The 17,121-nt window shown below is 48.5% G+C and overlaps 4 protein-coding genes across 4 annotated transcripts; 3 read left to right on the top strand and 1 right to left on the bottom strand.

Moving 5' to 3' along the window:
• Positions 1-2,982: 2,982 nt before the first annotated feature.
• ONS95_002744 (uncharacterized protein) lies at positions 2,983-3,376 on the top strand (the record flags this gene model as incomplete). The annotated part of the gene is made up of 3 exons (XM_058496019.1): positions 2,983-3,084; positions 3,191-3,232; positions 3,284-3,376. The coding sequence occupies 3 exons, from the start codon at positions 2,983-2,985 to the stop codon at positions 3,374-3,376; spliced, it is 237 nt and encodes a 78-aa protein (XP_058354749.1).
• Positions 3,377-5,574: 2,198 nt separating this feature from the next.
• ONS95_002743 (uncharacterized protein) lies at positions 5,575-9,538 on the top strand (the record flags this gene model as incomplete). The annotated part of the gene is made up of 3 exons (XM_058496018.1): positions 5,575-5,594; positions 5,723-8,324; positions 8,372-9,538. The coding sequence occupies 3 exons, from the start codon at positions 5,575-5,577 to the stop codon at positions 9,536-9,538; spliced, it is 3,789 nt and encodes a 1,262-aa protein (XP_058354748.1).
• A 388-nt stretch (positions 9,539-9,926) lies between these two features.
• On the top strand, positions 9,927-11,619 carry ATP12 (ATP synthase complex assembly protein atp12). The gene is made up of 2 exons (XM_058496017.1): positions 9,927-10,316; positions 10,428-11,619. The coding sequence occupies exons 1-2, from the start codon at positions 9,965-9,967 to the stop codon at positions 11,270-11,272; spliced, it is 1,197 nt and encodes a 398-aa protein (XP_058354747.1). The 5' UTR covers positions 9,927-9,964; the 3' UTR covers positions 11,273-11,619.
• Positions 11,620-13,097: 1,478 nt separating this feature from the next.
• ONS95_002741 (uncharacterized protein) lies at positions 13,098-17,087 on the bottom strand. The gene is made up of 2 exons (XM_058496016.1): positions 16,201-17,087; positions 13,098-16,143 (listed from the first exon to the last, which is right to left on the bottom strand). Exons 1-2 carry the CDS (start codon positions 16,962-16,964, stop codon positions 13,296-13,298), a joined length of 3,612 nt encoding a protein of 1,203 aa, XP_058354746.1. The 5' UTR covers positions 16,965-17,087; the 3' UTR covers positions 13,098-13,295.
• Positions 17,088-17,121: the final 34 nt, after the last annotated feature.

Genomic DNA, 17,121 nt, shown 5'->3' with positions numbered 1-17,121 from the left:
TATGGAGATTATTAGACACTGAAACGCTACTTTGAGACATGTATGCCTAATCTTCCCACTGATTATGACTTTCCCGACCTTTTCATCTCTTCGAATTGGAGAGGGGTTGTAGCCCTAGTCATAATTCGAAAGTGTCCCCGGACGTGCAGTCACCTTCTCGTCCATCTCGCCCCCCACGAAGTTTCCTTTCTTTCCACAGCACCATCACCAAAAACACAGCAAATCCATCAACGCAACTCACCATTTCCATCAACTCCTCGGCATGAAACACTCTTGGTGACGCGCATACTCTCTTTACAGATTCCAACAAAGAGCTTGCAGCTAGTGCCTGCGAGTTTCCCTCTTCATCAGAGCGATGGCGGCTTCTCTCCAGATCTACTCTTCCCAGTAAGTCAACCTCCCCCAACCCTCCTCCATCTCTCTCAATAGCAGTATAGTCAAGATTTACCTCGCTGCCCTGCCTCTTCACTTGCTCTACTGACTGCTCCTCGGCTTCTTCGGATTCTTGCCTCAAGACGCGTCGGCCTCGATCATCACTCGAGCGCCTCGAAAGACCAGAGAACAGCTTGGAGTACAGCAGCAAGATCCAAGAGCTTCTAATGTAGTGTCACAGCTGGCTGTCAAACTTCTGCAACAATGCCGAACTTGAGGACGACGATCCACGGCGGCAGCGTTTGTAGAGGCTGAAGAATCGATCAGACCCTTAAGTAAGAAAACCCATCACGTAATTGTCCTCTAGATATCAACGATAACTTCTCACTACAACGAGGTCATCAATTTACTTGCACGTCCGTCTGACGAAGAAGCGTATCGTGTGAGAATGTAAGCTGACTTGTACCTGGTCGCAGAGCGAAGATGCCTACCCCCAGCTAGAACCCCCACACAGGTCGGACACCAAGAACCACGACATTACTCAAACAATCTCGATCATCTCTATACCCTGTTTTCCTACTCTGAATATTGGAAAACTAGTGTAGAAGCCACAGAAGTTACCTCCAATCTCAGCTTCGTCTCTCACTCTGCTACAAAGCTCGGAATTGCAAGTCACAACCTCTTCGATCTCAACATATCACGCCATCAATCACAATGATGGCTTGGGGGACCAGTATTGGCCGCTGCCTATTCATTGTTCACGCTGCAACGCCTCCCTCCACCTTTCGTGCAGATTCCACGATCCTACCATGTTGGTTGAAATTATCCCTCTCGACGATACACTTTGCTTCTCCCTTTTCTCTGTGCAGCATATTCTCTGATGTACCGGAGGGCACTCGGCTGACGTCTCTCTTGAGAATCATTGGTCTGAGATACGGTCGACGCTAGAACAATGTCATTACAATTCTCTCGCAGCTACTTATCAGTAAGTTGAAAGTTGAATGTCTTCTTTGAAGGAGACGCATGATCTGACAGGCGATGTAGTTGAACGGTCCACTCCACTCTTTGCTGAGAAGCACCAAGTCCAATTCCTTGGATGCACTTCCTATAGTGTGACAATGCTTGGGTCATACCAAGATTTCAAGGGTGGTACCAGGGCCACCAGAGTTATTGGCTGTGGCTGCTGCCCTCCCATAACTGCATTGCCTAGCTCGTCTTACTCTACACCAAACAATACCTTAGAATACAACCGGCAAGTTTCGAAGCACAGAAGAGTTTCTTGAGATCGCAACATGGTCACATGAAGCTACTTGCCCTTTAGCATCAACCAAAGCCTTGCAGGTCGGGAGTGCAGAGCACCGCCTCTTGACTGCGCGCTACTGATAGTGGCAAAGGGGATGTGTCCCTCTCCAAAAAGGGTGCCTCAAGAAGACAACAAGCCCTCGCACAGCAACTATACTAGAACACATCATCTGTCACCTCAAGATCAAACTGCTACTCATCTGCCAACTTCCTCGACCTGGAGCCGAATAGCTTCTACGCCGAACGAACACAGAGTATCATCTGCACACTACTCGCGTGCGCCCCTCACACCAGTTCAAATATGCCGGACAATACAGGTTCCATTATACAAGAGCCTCTATGGTTATCGTTGCCCTAAAGTAAGCCCGAGTCACATTCGTCAATGCTGGCATTTCTTCTAGCCTGGGGCCTGGCTTCGCTTAGCAAGTAAACACTCCGCATGTTGAGATTTCAACCGGTGCCCCGTAGATACCATCCAGATGGCCTGCGATAATTCAAGGTAAGAAACTATCATCTCTATCATGAGACACAAGATGACTAATTTCTGTCTAAGATCTCGTCTACAATACTTGTTGAGTTTTCTGGCATGATGTGTCACGGCGTCTGTGCTCTCTCTTTGCCGACCGACAATGTGACCGTCCGCAAGCCTTCATAGAGTATACTGGATGTGTCTTTTCTAGGTCTGGCCTCTCGACGCGCCGTGGTCATCGCATCAACTTGTTGGTATGTATCAGTTCAAGCAACAGCTTCGAGTCACTTGACATAGGCACCGCCCTCACCGATCCTAGTCTTCACAGCGACGCTCCGCCGTCGCGAAAAGATCTACTGCGACAAGTGGATTCATGAGGGCATGTTTGTACTTTCACTCAGATGGGGTGTAAGTACAGCCAGGAGATGCCATTTGAGAGAGCAACACAGTTGACTCTTAGTTGCAATAGGACACACCCCAATCTCAACATGAACCTAGCGGCTCGGGCCTGGTACCATGAATAAGCAGTCGGCTGATTGCCTGCTTTGAGACCGCCGACGAACAGCCCAGAGGGGTAATGTTCTCTGTGCCCAAGAGCTGGACGAGGGAAGCAACTTCGTTACGCCCTTGTACCAAGCGCTCAATGCGCAAGATACTCCAAGACCCTCGAAACCAATTACACACATCCTAATGAGCAAGCACTGATGCCGCCAAACTTGGGAGAGTATGAAGGATCGACGGTGGCAGCCCTCAATCGCAGCAGCCATTGAGGGAAGATTCAGCAGTGTCGACAGCAACGGCGAAAATTGAAGTTTGGAGTTGAACAAAAGTAGCAAGCCATGCCATGGGTGTATAACTGGATTCGGGAAGCGATTCGCTCTCCCAGTCCAAAGAGCAGCATCACATACGAGTACGCGGGTTACCATTCCGAAGGCGGCCCAGTACGTTCTGACATGGAACACCTTGCTCGTGGGCTTGGGTATCCCACAAGGCGGATACGGACCCCTCAATACCTCCACTTCAATACTCTCTTGACGTATCAGCCAGGGCGAGTATGAAATGGTACTAGTGCTTTCCCACAAGAAGATTGTATGTTGTGTTTTGAATCAGGAGAAAGAATTTATACTGATATCCAGCCAGGGCAGGCATAGTATGGCACCTGGAGCGCGGGAATTGTTGACGACTACGTCCCTCCTCAATACCTCCAGTCCAATACTTACGGTGCGGGTATGAAATGGTATGACGAGCACCAGGATGCTGATTATGCAGCCCTCACACTATTCAATTCGGAAAGTCTTCAAGGTGTCCAGCAATCCAGCAATCCAGCAATACAAAAGTCGGCATCGGTCTTAGCTTTCCGGAGGAAATCCAAGATCGGAAAGGCGTCTGTTCTGGTTTTGGTTCTGATTTAGGTTCTAGGAACGAGGTCAAGGTGGCGTAACCCTGACAAGTACACGGCTGCGGCTTCGACAGTCCAGCAAATACGGGTAACTGAGTTGACACTCCTGGATGAAGGTTTGACCTCTCAAAAATCATGATTTCAGTATTATGGTTGGTCTGCGGAAGAGAGGATGTTGGTTTCTCCTTGGCTTAGGCATGCTATCAATGTTTGCTAGGCGACCTGCTTGTAGATAATGTTGATCGTGGTGAGCATCATGTATCTCGTATTGAGATGCTGGGACTAAGATCTTCATTAATTGAGCTGGTGATAATCTTGCTGAGAAGGGAGGAAACTGGCGGAGCGAGGAAGAGTTATGTAGAAACAAGCAAACAAATAAATGGAAGGTAAAACACAACATTGAGAAGCAGAAGAACTAATTCACAGTGCTACAAATACACAGTAAGTCAATGCAGTGGTGTTTAAAAAACATCAGTGAAGAGGCTAGTGCATATTTGGAAGTCCGGACAGTCCGTGTCGATCTGCAATTGCACGAGTCTATGGTATCCTGCGGTGTAACCGGCGCGAGCCAGAGTAATGATCCCATTTAAAGTAAAAGGGGAAAGACAAATGCTTTCTGACAAAAGCTTCTGAGAGAGTAGTCAAGGCGCATATTAGAGTTCCGTATGAAGATGCTGTGCTATTGGATCGGCTGTGTTATATTAAGCCAGCTCGGCCAGCAGAAAGCTTCAACAGTGAAGCGAGTGCTTAAGAAACTCGGGACTTTGTCGTCAGCGACGGTTACCCTTCGTTAGAACAGCTGCCGAATAAATTCAGAAAGTTTGTCAGAAAACTTTTGCATTCGTAAACTCGTACTTCTGAGGCCGTTTGAGAAGTGCGTGGAATAAGGTGGCTTAGAGCTTCGTACTCTAAATGTAAGGACGGGAATATCTCCTCGTTCATTCTGACAGGCTCCAACGGGTGGATTTGGCGACGTGCTTGCTCTTTCTAGTGCCGAGAGCTCAAGCTGACTGATTATTCGTAGAGCTGTTCCTTCTCGCTTTGCCTTTTGGAGATATCATAGTGGCAAAAGAGAAGCGGGTGGCATCTGAGTGAGATTGACGCGTACCTTGCTGTGCTTTCTTGTCTCTTCTTATTCGGCCACTGGAAGACAAAGTCAACTGCTAGGTCTTACTTTTATCCTATTCGTACTTTATGATGCGATTACATTCGCGTATCTTGGTGTTCATGGTGGTTGCACGTAAGACACCAGTAGCAAAATAGCACCAGATGAAGCTGTTGATCTTCGCTGCGCTGCATCACTTCTCCCGGATAAATGATTGATAATTGATAATTGCCAGACGAGACTCCCGCCCGTTCGCTCGGCGATCCGTCTCCATGTTCGGGCCGTTCACCGCACCAATCACGTGTGAGTTGGTCTGCTCTTGCTCGCTTCCCAAGACGTCATGCTGCCTCTCGCGCTGCTGAATCCCTGAATCCCTGAATCGAGCAGCCAAGCCAACCTGCACCTGGAACTGAACTCCCACTCCAGACAAGACAGCAGACAGCAGACAGCACTCGTTCACACTTCACTACCTCACTACTCAACTGCTCCCCCTCATCACTCCCCCTCTTTTCACAGGCCAGAGGGTGCAACGTGCGGGCACATTTCTGTTTCTCTTCTCTTTCTGCTGATCAAACTCCCTACCACGTACAACGGAGAGGCGAGAAGGACACGATAGAGATACAAAAACGTACGGTGCCTGCGCCATTCTTGCACCGCAGCAGAAGAACACGAATCTTGCCCTGCACTACACTGCATACAGTACGACCGATACCTAGCACTTCCCGCCCGTTTCTGGCCAGATTCTGGCCACTGTGAGATCAAGAAAGCTCAAAGGTGTGTGTCTATTACTTATGAATCCTTGCTCACTCCAGTGAGCATTCCCGCATGGATTGGACGTAATCCCTAATCGAGTCTCAGATTTCTCCGGTTTACAAGCATCAAAGCCCTCCGATTTGCTTAAAGACTCGGCGATAAAAGGATAGCAAGATGTCAGAAGCAGGTGAAGGGTTAGTATATGTGCTCGAACCTCCCCAGCCAGAAAGAAAGCTTCTCGAGTCTATCGCAGCTTCTTTGTTTTACCCGGTGCTCGAAAGTGTAACTCTGCTTTGGCCTCGCTGACAATGTCGATACTTAGTCACAAGCGCAATAAGTCGTCTGCACTTTCCCTGCTACGACGTAAGGAGGGGAAAGAAGAAGAGAACGCCGAGGACGGATCTGGTTCACAACTACCAAGCAAGAGTCCTTCGTCGACTTCCCTCTCACACCACAATTCGCAGCGACACCACGTCCAGAAACCGTCGACAGGAACTGCGGGGTTGATGCGATCGACCTCCAACGTCCAGACCCCTAGAACCATGACGGCACCACCCCCACCACAAGAGAAGACGGCGTCGATTGAGTCGTCCGTTAGGAAGTTCCGTATATTTGAGGCGCTCCGAAGTGGTGATACGGCCGCAATTGCAAAGGCAATTCGTGAATCAGATGGCACGCGTATGAGCACTTCCAGTGCAACTGGCTCAGGGTCGTCTGGTTTGGAAGACACAACTATACTACACCTTGCAATACAATGCGCAGAGCTTCCCGTTGTGGAATACGTGTTGTCTGATGGTGCTGGAACAATCGATATTAATGCTAGAGATAAAGAAGGAAACACTGCGTTGCATCTAGCTGCGTCGCAGGGAAGAGGACAGGTTGTGCGGCTTCTGCTTGATCAGAATGGTATCAATGATTCTATTGCAAACTACCAAGGCAAGCTACCACTCGATATGGCTCGGACACCAGATATTTTCCAGCAGCTACAACTTTCACGTTCGATTTTCGTTGATGGCAAGATTAGACATGTACAGGCTTTAGTTGCACAGGGAAACTACAAGAGGCTGGGAGAAGTTTTGGAGGAGCCAAGAGTGAAGATGGTTCTGGATATCAATGGTGGAGAGTTTGCATCTGATATTGGTATCGTCCAGGCTGGTGGTACACTATTGCATGAGGCTGCGAAGAAGAAGGATAAGGAACTAATTCAAGTTTTGCTGCTCCACGGAGCCGACCCATTCCGTCGCGATCGAAAGGGCAAACTCCCACAAGACGTCACCAAGGACGATACTACAAGAGCTATGTTGAAGCGTTCTCCAGCAGCAGTCGCTGCTCAACGGGGTATCCAGGAGAAGGCTGTCCTAGGAAATGCATCTCAACAGGGAGGTTCTGGATCTGCGCCTGGAGATACACTTGCCGGGAAGGACGGTCGCGAGATGAAGGGATACCTGAAGAAGTGGACAAATTATCGTAAAGGATACCAGTTGCGGTGGTTCGTGCTAGAAGATGGTGTCATGAGCTACTATAAGCATCAGGACGACTCCGGATCTGCTTGCCGTGGGGCGATCAATATGAAGATTGCTAGGCTGAACATGGACCCGACTGAAAAGACCAAGTTTGACATCATTGGAAAGTCATCGGTCAAGTACCATTTGAAAGCCAACCATGAAGTTGAAGCTAAGAGATGGTTCTGGGCACTCAACAATTCCATCCAGTGGACCAAGGATCAGGCCAAGGAGGAAGAGAGGCAGAAGCAAAGAAGCGCAGAGCTGCTCAGACAAGCAAAGGCCGAACATTCTGGATATAGTTTCGCGAAGGAAGCTTCCACTACAGAACTTAACAGCGATACTTTGAGTGTTGCAGATACTCGGAGGAACAGCACGCAAACCAATCGCTTGATTCCACAAACCAGTGCGGGAAAGCTCGGAGGTCACAAGGTTGCTTTCACAAGTGGTACAAGCGTGGCAGACGACGATGAAGCCACCAATTACGGCTCGTACGAACCCAGCTACATGGGCGATATTGGAAAAGTTCCAAGTAACTTTGGGCCTAGTGGGGACGATGGTGACGACGAGGATGAGTACGGTGAAGGTTCCAGCGACCGCGAAACTCCAGCAAGCAAAGATGCATTCGAGATTACAGCTCAGTCTGCAAAATTACAGCTGGATATGATGGGACAGGTCAACGCAGCGCTTCAAGCCGAGCAAGTGCGGAACCCGAACCTTTTGATCTCTGACCCTGTTGCGATGCAAGCATCTCAGACCTACGATTCATCGATTCGAAACTTAAAGGGTCTCGTTGGGGATCTCTTGAAGATCTCAAAGGACAGAGATGCGTACTGGCAATATCGTCTTGATCGTGAAGCCGATATGAGACGTATGTGGGAAGATAGCATGGCGCAGGTGGCTCGCGAGCAGGAGGTTCTGGAGGCGAGAGTTGGTGAATCAGAAGAGAAGCGGAAGCTGACTAAACGAGCTCTGCGTGAAGTCATTGAGTCCGGCAGTGTTGCTGTAACGAGCAGACCAGAGAGTAGAGGAGAGCCTTTGAAGGGAGACGAATTCGCTGATGCGCTTGATGAGGTACCTCTCGACAAGGAAGGCAAGGCTTTAAGACGCAAGTCGACTTCTAAGAGCTCCATGCGGCGCAAATCGATCCTCGAGGAAGTTGGCCCATTGTCTGATACTGATGAGGAGGAAGACGATGAGTTCTTTGATGCCGTCGACGCTGGAGAAGTTCAGGTTGCCCCGATGCTGCCACTACCAGCGCATAGCCCACCTCCGAAACAGGACGCCGAGAAGGGAGATGAGAAGACGGATGTGGCTGCGGTCGATACTGTTGATCTGAGTCCCTCATTCAGAGGATATGAGAATGGTATCCGGAAGAAGCTGAAGATGGATGCTGATGATAGGCCGAAGATCTCGCTCTGGGTAAGTTCATTTGTATTTGGTTTGATTAAATTGCTAATGATTTGCAGGGTATTCTCAAGTCTATGATTGGGAAGGATATGACTAAGATGACGCTTCCTGTTTCTTTCAACGAACCAACTTCTCTCTTACAGCGATGTGCTGAGGATATGGAGTATGCCGATCTCCTTGATATCGCCGCTGACAGAACTGACTCCACTGAGCGTATGGTATATGTGGCTGCTTTTGCTGCTAGTGAGTACGCTTCAACGATTGGTCGTGTCGCCAAACCATTCAACCCGCTTTTGGGAGAGACCTTCGAGTATGTTCGACCAGACAAGAATTATCGATTCTTCATCGAACAAGTCAGCCATCATCCACCCATCGGAGCTGCTTGGGCAGAGTCACCTAAATGGACATACTATGGAGAGTCTGCCGTCAAGTCCAAGTTTTACGGCAAATCTTTCGACATCAACCCACTTGGTACTTGGTTCCTTAAGTTACGTGCAGCGGATGGTACGGAGGACTTTTACACCTGGAAGAAGGTCACCTCATCTGTCATTGGCATCATCACTGGATCGCCGACAGTCGACAATTATGGACCTATGGAAGTCAAGAACTGGACGACAAGCGAGACTTGTCTGATTGATTTCAAGGCTCGTGGATGGAAAGCCTCTAGCGCATACCAAATCACTGGTCGTGTCAATGATGCCAAGGGCCAAACTCGATTCAGTCTTGGTGGCCGATGGAATAACAAGATCTATGCTCGATTCACCCCGGGATACGAAGCCACTGTTGAGGAACCCAAGCACGGAGGAATGCACCACCGCGGTAGCGTCAGCGATCCCAACCAAGCCTTCATCGTCTGGGAGGCCAATGCCCGACCGACCGGAATCCCATTCAACCTCACACCCTTCGTTGTAACACTCAACGATATCAACGAGCAACTCGAGCCATGGCTTCCACCTACAGATACTCGTCTCCGCCCAGATCAACGTGCCATGGAAGACGGAGAGTACGACTTCGCAGCGACGGAGAAGAACCGTGTTGAGGAGAAGCAGCGTGCTAAGAGGAGGGAGCGAGAGCAGAAGGGTGAGGAGTTCGAGCCGCATTGGTTCCATAAGGCGAAGTGTCCTATCACGGGTGAGGCGTACTGGGAGTTTAATGGTAAGTATTGGAAGGAGAGGGAGAAGGCTGGGAGTGGGGAGGCTTGGAGGATGGTGGAGGAGATTTTCTAGATAGGTACGACTACGAGATGGGAAAGAGGTTGAGGGAATGCGTATATATGGTGATGGTGGTGGATGATGGGTGGATGTTTTATGTGTCTATGCTGTAAAGCGTAGCGGAGTGGCAGTTTGAAATTGATGAATTCTCGTTATGATCAATAAGACCGTGTTCATAAACTTCAAAAGCACGGATTAAGAATACAAGCATCTTGAAATCAATCGTCTAAGAAACCTATACTTCTTCATTATCTATCTTCAAATCGTGACCTCCTTGAAGTGTGTAGTCTGGAGGATGGACAGGGTAGGTAAGCCGAGGTGTGTATGCCAAGACCAATCAAACCTCGCAAACATGAAGCTCTCTGCAGCTTCAACTTCACTCGAATTTCCATCTCAACAAACACACATATATTCAACAACCACACCACAACAACCGCAACAATGAAACGTATAACTCAATCCCATCTAGCCTCCCTCCGGCTCTCCTCTTACTCTCCATCTCTCCGCCTCTCAGTCTTCCCCATCCAGCAAACCACGCAAAGAACCCGCACGCAATATATCTCCACCACGACAGCCCAACCGGCCACAGTGCAACCTCTCACAGCGTCGGGTCCACCGCCCAAGGTACCCGTCCCCAGCGCCGAACATGTCGATTCGAGGGTTGCGAGACGGAGGAAACAGGCGGAGTTAATGAAGAGGGGGTTGGATTTGAAGGCTATTGCGGGGGGGACGGGGGGTGGGAGTGCGAAGACGAAGAGGTTTTGGAAGGAGGTTAGGGTTGTGGAGGTGGATGGTGAGTTGATTTTTTCTTATGCCGATTATTTTCTGGGTGGAGGTCTTTATCAATTGGGCGAGCAGAGGTACTGGGAACGGAAAGACTGATGCTAATATATATCCGAACCAGACGGACTCCAAATCCACCTCGACACGCGCCCCCTCCGCCGCCCCTCCAAAGCCATCCTCACAATCCCCCGCTCCAAACCCGCCCTCGCAACAGCCATCGCCCTAGAATGGGACCTCCTCACCTCCGCCCACCAAGCCCTCCAACACCACCTCATCCCACTCACCTCCCTCGTCTCCCGCGCCCTCGACATCGCCGACGAGGACGCCTCCCCTTCCTCCAACACTCCAGGCCCAATCCGCTCGGGAATAGCAAATACACTCATCCGATACCTCGACACTGACTCCCTCCTCTGCTGGGCGCCTCCTGCGTCGCCTGATCCGCCCGGGTATGAAGACCATGCTAGTAGGAAGGCGGAGGATCTCCGGAGTATTCAGAAGAGGACTGCTATGCCGATTATTTCGTATTTGACGGAACGGGTATGGCCGGGCGTGGAGATCGTGGAGGTTCTTGATGAGGGGAGTATTTTGCCGAGGCCGCAGCCGGGTGCGACGAGGGATGTGATCATGGGGTGGGTGGTGGGGTTGCCGGCTTGGGAGTTGGCGGGTCTTGAAAGGGCTGTTCTTGCTGGGAAGGGGATGTTGGGCGCGGCGAGGTTGGTGGTGGAGTGGAGTGAGGGGTTGGGATATTTGAGGGAGGGGGTTGAAGGGGTGGGAAGTGGGGAGGGACAGGAAAAGTTTGGAGTGGAGGAGGCGGCGAGGGCGGCGAGTTTGGAGGTTGATTGGCAGACTAGGATGTGGGGTCAGGTGGAGGATACGCATGATGTTGAGCATGAGGATGTTAGGAGGCAGCTGGGGAGTGTGGTGTTGCTCGTTTCGGGGTCTGGAAAGGGCAATGGAAAGCAGTAGGAAGAGACGGATATGAAGAGGAGCACAGATGGGCTTCCTGAGCCGATCTTGGATGTTATGAGATGAGGAGTCTCATTGTATGTTTGGGATTGGATTCTCATTTCCAATAAAGCGAACAAAATGGGGGATGTATGCGAACGGGAAGAACAAGAGGGGAGATTGTAAGAACGCCATATAGAACCCGCACGCAATGCAATGCATTGTAAGATACCAAAATATTTATAGCAGAGAATGTACAGTATAGTACAATACCTACTTAGGACTCACAAACCCTCAGAATCCCAAAATAAGAGTCTATCTAACTCCCCTTCCCTTGTCTGTCACACTTGAAAATACAGACTCCTAGAATAATAACAATGAAATAAATCAAATACAGTAGACCTGACCTCCACCTGAACGTTCTTTTAATTTACCTTTCTCCATCTCACCTCACCTCACCATACCATACTATTCTAGCCTCTGCCCCTCTATTTCTTTCTTTCTTTGGGAGTATGGGTAGTGTTTTGTAATGGCACTTCCTCCTTTCCGCTCCTTGGATGTTTTTTTTGGAGCAGGATTCGCTTATTCTTGACAGCTGGTTCTAGGAGGGAGGGTTGTAAATAAAGATGATGGATAGATATGATGGGCTTGTGAAAAGGGAGGGTGGAGGCTTTTGGCAGGTCATGGTGTGGCAAGAGGAGAGGTCGGTTGTAGTAGTGTGTGGTGATTGATGAGACCAAGGTGTTATTGAAATGGGCGATGGATTAATTGATCGACCTCCAAATATGTTTCTCCTCTCTATTTTCTTTTTCTCTTTTGTTCGTTACCTTCATCATCTCCATCTCAATCTCCATCTCCATCTCCATCCCAGATCTGACCTTCTTCCCAAACAAATCCAAAACCTGGTGTATCCTTCAATATTGATATGCTTTTCATATATATATTGCTTCTCGAATTTGTATAAAAGTAAAATTGCTCAACCCATCTCACCTCAACTCAGAGTCTACTTCTCACTTAATTTAGTAAGTCGTTGATACTAAATTCTCGGATTTCGTTCTCAGCTCTCGCGAGCACGACACGCATGGCTTGAATGGATTGAGTGGATTGAGTGAGGTCCTGGTTGCTGATTGCCGATTGTTGATTGCTGATTGCTGTTTTGATGTCGACTGATGGTGGGTCGGCGCGTGTTTGGTGGTTGGTGGCTGGTGGGTGAGGAAGAATATGTGTTTATATATGTATGTATGTATTCTGATGCGTGTGTGGGGTAGCTGAGTTGCTTTTTGTGGTTGTGGTTGTAGATAAGGAGGGTAGTGAAGATGCCATCTTAAGCTTGGACGGTTTCGATTGCGGTAATTGTTATTTTGAGGGAGGGTTTGTTGTTGTTGTGAGTTGAGGGATTCAGTGCGAAGGCTGTGATGGTGTGAGCTGGGTGAGGGGCTTCGAGGACTCTTTGGTTGGTGGCTGGAAAATCAAAGGCTTTCAGATGGGAAGGATGGAGAATGAGACTTGTTCTTGAAGGTTCCTGCCGACCTGACCTGACCTGACGGAATTTATTATGGTAGCTCATCGCTGGGAGGAAATACAGCGGCGGGAGTGCCTCTTGATTTTGGGGTACAAGCTATTCCGGAATAATTGATTACAACATTAATTAGTGATCTGCCTCTTTGGCAATTTCTGTTGCTGCTCAACCATTACGCTAAAGGTCAGCTGGTGAGGACGATTGATGAGATCAAGCGTAAGAACCGCGAAGAAGCTTTGAAGTGATTTGTTGATTGCTTCTGGTGGAATATATTCTTGGGATCACATATTCGGAGTTAGTGGCCAGTTTTGTATACACTGGAGACTAGCAATAAGTAATAAAATTCTTTCGAGTTGTCGCAAGTATCACATCTCGGTTTTCACCGAAGCACATGAACGTGTAATGGGATTTAGGGGGCTGAGAAATCAGGGTACATGTCTCAAATATCACCCCTGAAGGCTTTTCCATCGAGCTTTAATTTTGTTCTCCACTTATTCCATAGGGATGATGCATTGTGAAGTGATGTTAATGAGATCTTCCAGAAATCCGGGGGGTCTCGCTTAAGCCAATCAAAGGCCGGGTCGAGCGACCTTCCCTCATGCGATACCAGAGCTTATCATCACCTATAACATGCCACTCTTTACTTATTCTCGTCTTCAAGCAAGCAATCGTGTACAATTGCTGCCACGCGTCAAGTTTCTGGCCAGCATTCTCCCAGACGTCATCTATCATCAGTTTCTGACACTCTAGATATTCCTCCCAGCTTCCACGAAAGGCTTCGAAGGAAATTCTTGTCTGCCAGTGTGATTTTACCACGCGTAGAAAGTCTAGAAGTCGAAGAGTGACGCGAGGCCCGAAATCATGAGCCGCAATAACTCTATTTTTGTAATTCTTGTAATACTCAACCGATTTCCTAGAAACGCTCCGAGAGGCGCAAATAAATCGAAGGTTTGGGATAGGATCGTAGACAGGTGCTGCAATGTCGCTGTGCCTCTGAGCAAATACAGCAGCATTTTGCACAAACCCGGTTGCTGACACTTCGAATAATGTGTATCTTTCATATAATGGATAGTGTTCAGCAGGCCGAGTTCCAATATGAATGTCCCATGGCTCAATAATCTTACTGATCAAGCTGGTAACTTCTCCATCTTGTTCCGCAATGAACTTGGCAATTCTGAGGTCCGTGGAACTTGTATCTGCGTGTCTCAGTGCTCGGGACATCCATAGCACGTAGACTTCGGCCATCTTGCAAATAATACGATCATCGTGGAGGTGAGGAGCTGTTTCCACATCCACCCAAGAGACATCGTGAAATAAGTATCTTCTATGTTCTTGGAGAGCTTCTCCGAAATGTAAGCGTTTTTTGAAGGATGCAAGTCTGAGTATCGAATTCTGAGATTGCAGGTCTATTTCCTTGAGCATGCTTATCAGAAGCAACGGTATGTCTTGGTTCTCTTGGAGGAATTCCCACGAACTCTCGAAGTCTATGTGGAGAATAGGGATGCACTCTTCGCACAAAGTAGATAGTATAAATCCGCGACAGTCCAGTCTGGTGATATCTGACAGATGTTCTTGCACATAGCCGATCTGGTATGCTTCAACACAAGCCAGCCAAAAATCAAGCCGTCCAAGTGTCTCCTTGACAAGTGAGCTTTGCTTGTTCCATGACGCTCTGGCCTCATCTATATCTCTCTCTATCACGCCAGTAAACTCTTCCATGGAAAATGCTGGCAGCATTTCTTGCAGCTCGTCGAGATATTCGTAACCGTTATCGGGAAGGTCGACATAATCTGCGATGTTCTGAATAACTTTTATCGTGCGTTGTTTGATATCCTTTGCAGAGTCCTCCCCTACGAGCGAAGGAGCGCAAGCTAATAGCACTAATTGAGCTTGGACCAGACTTGCTTGTACCGAAGCTGAAGAGATGGAGGTCGAAGTACCAAGAGCTTTCTCGCACTCGCGACTGAATACAAAGTCGTAGGCTGAGCGATGGACAAAGGATACGGCTTTCAACTCAAAGTCTCGATATTCTTGGTGGATCGAGTATTGTGGAATCATGAGCCTGGACTCAATCATAGCTTTCCTGCTTTGCTTTGTAGACATTCCAACGGCCCCCTCCAGATCTTGAGGAATCGCCCACACTACAGATCCTCTAAAATCTTCGGGATCCAGCCATGAGTTCTCAAGGACTTCCAGCAGTCCCTTACTCTGGGCAGATATCTGCTTCTCAGTCCTCTGACATTGATTTACAAAATCCTGGTAGTCTGTCGGATCTTCTAGACTTCTGCAGGCTGTGATGAGAGCTACAGACGTTGTTTGTCCGTTGGATGGTCTGAGCAGATTCTGGCTTCTCATTACTTCAATATAGAAGGACAAGGAGTCTCTGTGGACGTCATCGATACTAAGGAGCATCTGCTTGAATAAGGCTCCCATTTCCGACGGTGTTGATTCAATGCGTTTATATATCGTGTCGTCTTCGTCTCCAGCTTGTAAACCTTGAATCACGGATTTCGTGACAAGCGCTGCCCATAAAAAGACACCTTCAGCCTTGTCCGCAATCATAGCGGCAATCGATTGGCTGCCAGACGAATCATAGTCATCGATATAGGGTTCCATTCTCTCCTGGACGAAGTAGCAAATGTCGCTGAAATTGAGATCTTGTAGGCGTAATTGCTTAAAAGTGGACAAGCGCGATACTAGTGGAAGCTCGGGTCGGCTGGACAAGCAGCATTTTACATTATCGAGCTTTTGAAGCTCGAAAATGAGATACAGAAGCTCGTCAGTGTCACCCTCGAACTCGTCAAGCCCGTCGATAAACAAACAGATACTTTGATCTGCTGCTGCTTCGAGAGCTGCTTGCAGAAATTTAGCAAGACTTCGCTCAGTCCAAGCTGGAATCCTTCCACGAGTTAATCTAAAACCTGACGCCAAATTGTCTGCTAAATGAGGCTTCTCCTCGAGTAGCTGATATAACAACGAACGAAGCATTCCACTGACGCTCTTCTGTAGTGTAGAACCCGCACGCCAGAAGAAAAACGACAGCACAATGATATCATGGCCGAGACTCCAGATCTTCAGATTGTCTTCCAGATGGTGCTCGTGCAAGATGTATGCCATCAGGGTAGATTTGCCGGAACCCGCTTTTCCACTGATCCAATACGTTGAATTATTACTTCGTAGCCACTCGATGAAGCTGGGCCATTTTCTATGCTCCTGAATGTTTTCGTGAAAAATCCAATGAAAGGTGTTTTCCCAAGGTGGTTTAACGGTCTCTCGTCTAGATCCATGCTCTGGATAGAATATGCTAGACAGCAACTCCTCTGTTGTGCAATGCGGGTTCAAGCTTGATGATCCGCGATGGGCCGAGTCCGATCTAGAATAAATCGTTATATGAAGAATCAAACCCCGCATAAATATCAGTTATACTTACTGTCGAAGTGGAGCCTCCTCAAGGTTTTCTGACTCTCTTATCTCTTTTTCAAGTCTCCGAAACGCCTTTTTCCCTTCGCCGTATATCAGCGGCATATGGACATCAAAAATGCCCAGCAAGCAATAAGCTTGATCTTCTTCCCGTGTTGTGTTTCGCTTTGAAGCCCATGTCATTTTCTGTGCAACTCCAAAGCCGGACAATGCATCTCCTCGTAGAGCCTGGATATCAATTCCGGTGATTGTATGTATCTCGATCTCCAGTGATTGTTTGTCGCCCAGCCGGGTTCCCTCAACCGAAAAAAATTCGACAGAAGTCGGAGCGATAAGTTCTTGAAGCGTCCAGCCGCGAGTGAACCACCGACTGTTGCGGAGTTCGACCTTCCATGACTTTTCCGACTTGAGATTTGCGTTATCGCAATTGATCGTGGAGACGTCAGTGAGGTAGACGTAACATTTAGCAGCTTCCTGATACCAGCGAAACATCGTATTGATAGCCTCCGTCAATTCTGCACTACTAGATTTGTCAATGCAGCATGTATCCACCCAGAAATACTTCAGATCGTTGTGGGCGGCTTGCTTTTCACAGAACTCGATCTTCTTCCAGCCTGATTTACGACTCGTTTGGTCATTCTCGATATCTTTGATTATTACTTCTTCGCCATCTGGCCCCCACGTATGTGAGAGTATTGCGTATGGAGGGACATTGCTCCCAAAGAACTCGGTCAACCCGAAGCTTCCATCGTCTTCTCGATATAGGAGCCGCATGGCCGTACCCAGAGCCTTAGGTAGCGGACACAGGTCACAGTGTAGAGCGAAGGGAGTAAGGGCAGGCGATCGTGAGGGGCCAAACCAAGACCGCGGCGCAATGTAGCCTAGCACTCTTTTAATGTATCGATCTAGTTTAACAATCAAGCAGTGGCGA

Source organism: Cadophora gregata, assembly GCF_030347475.1.
Source record: "Cadophora gregata isolate MNR1 chromosome Unknown scaffold_11, whole genome shotgun sequence".
NCBI classification, from domain to species: Eukaryota; Fungi; Ascomycota; class Leotiomycetes; order Helotiales; family Ploettnerulaceae; genus Cadophora; species Cadophora gregata.
This window is presented reverse-complemented; position numbering and strand designations above follow the sequence as displayed.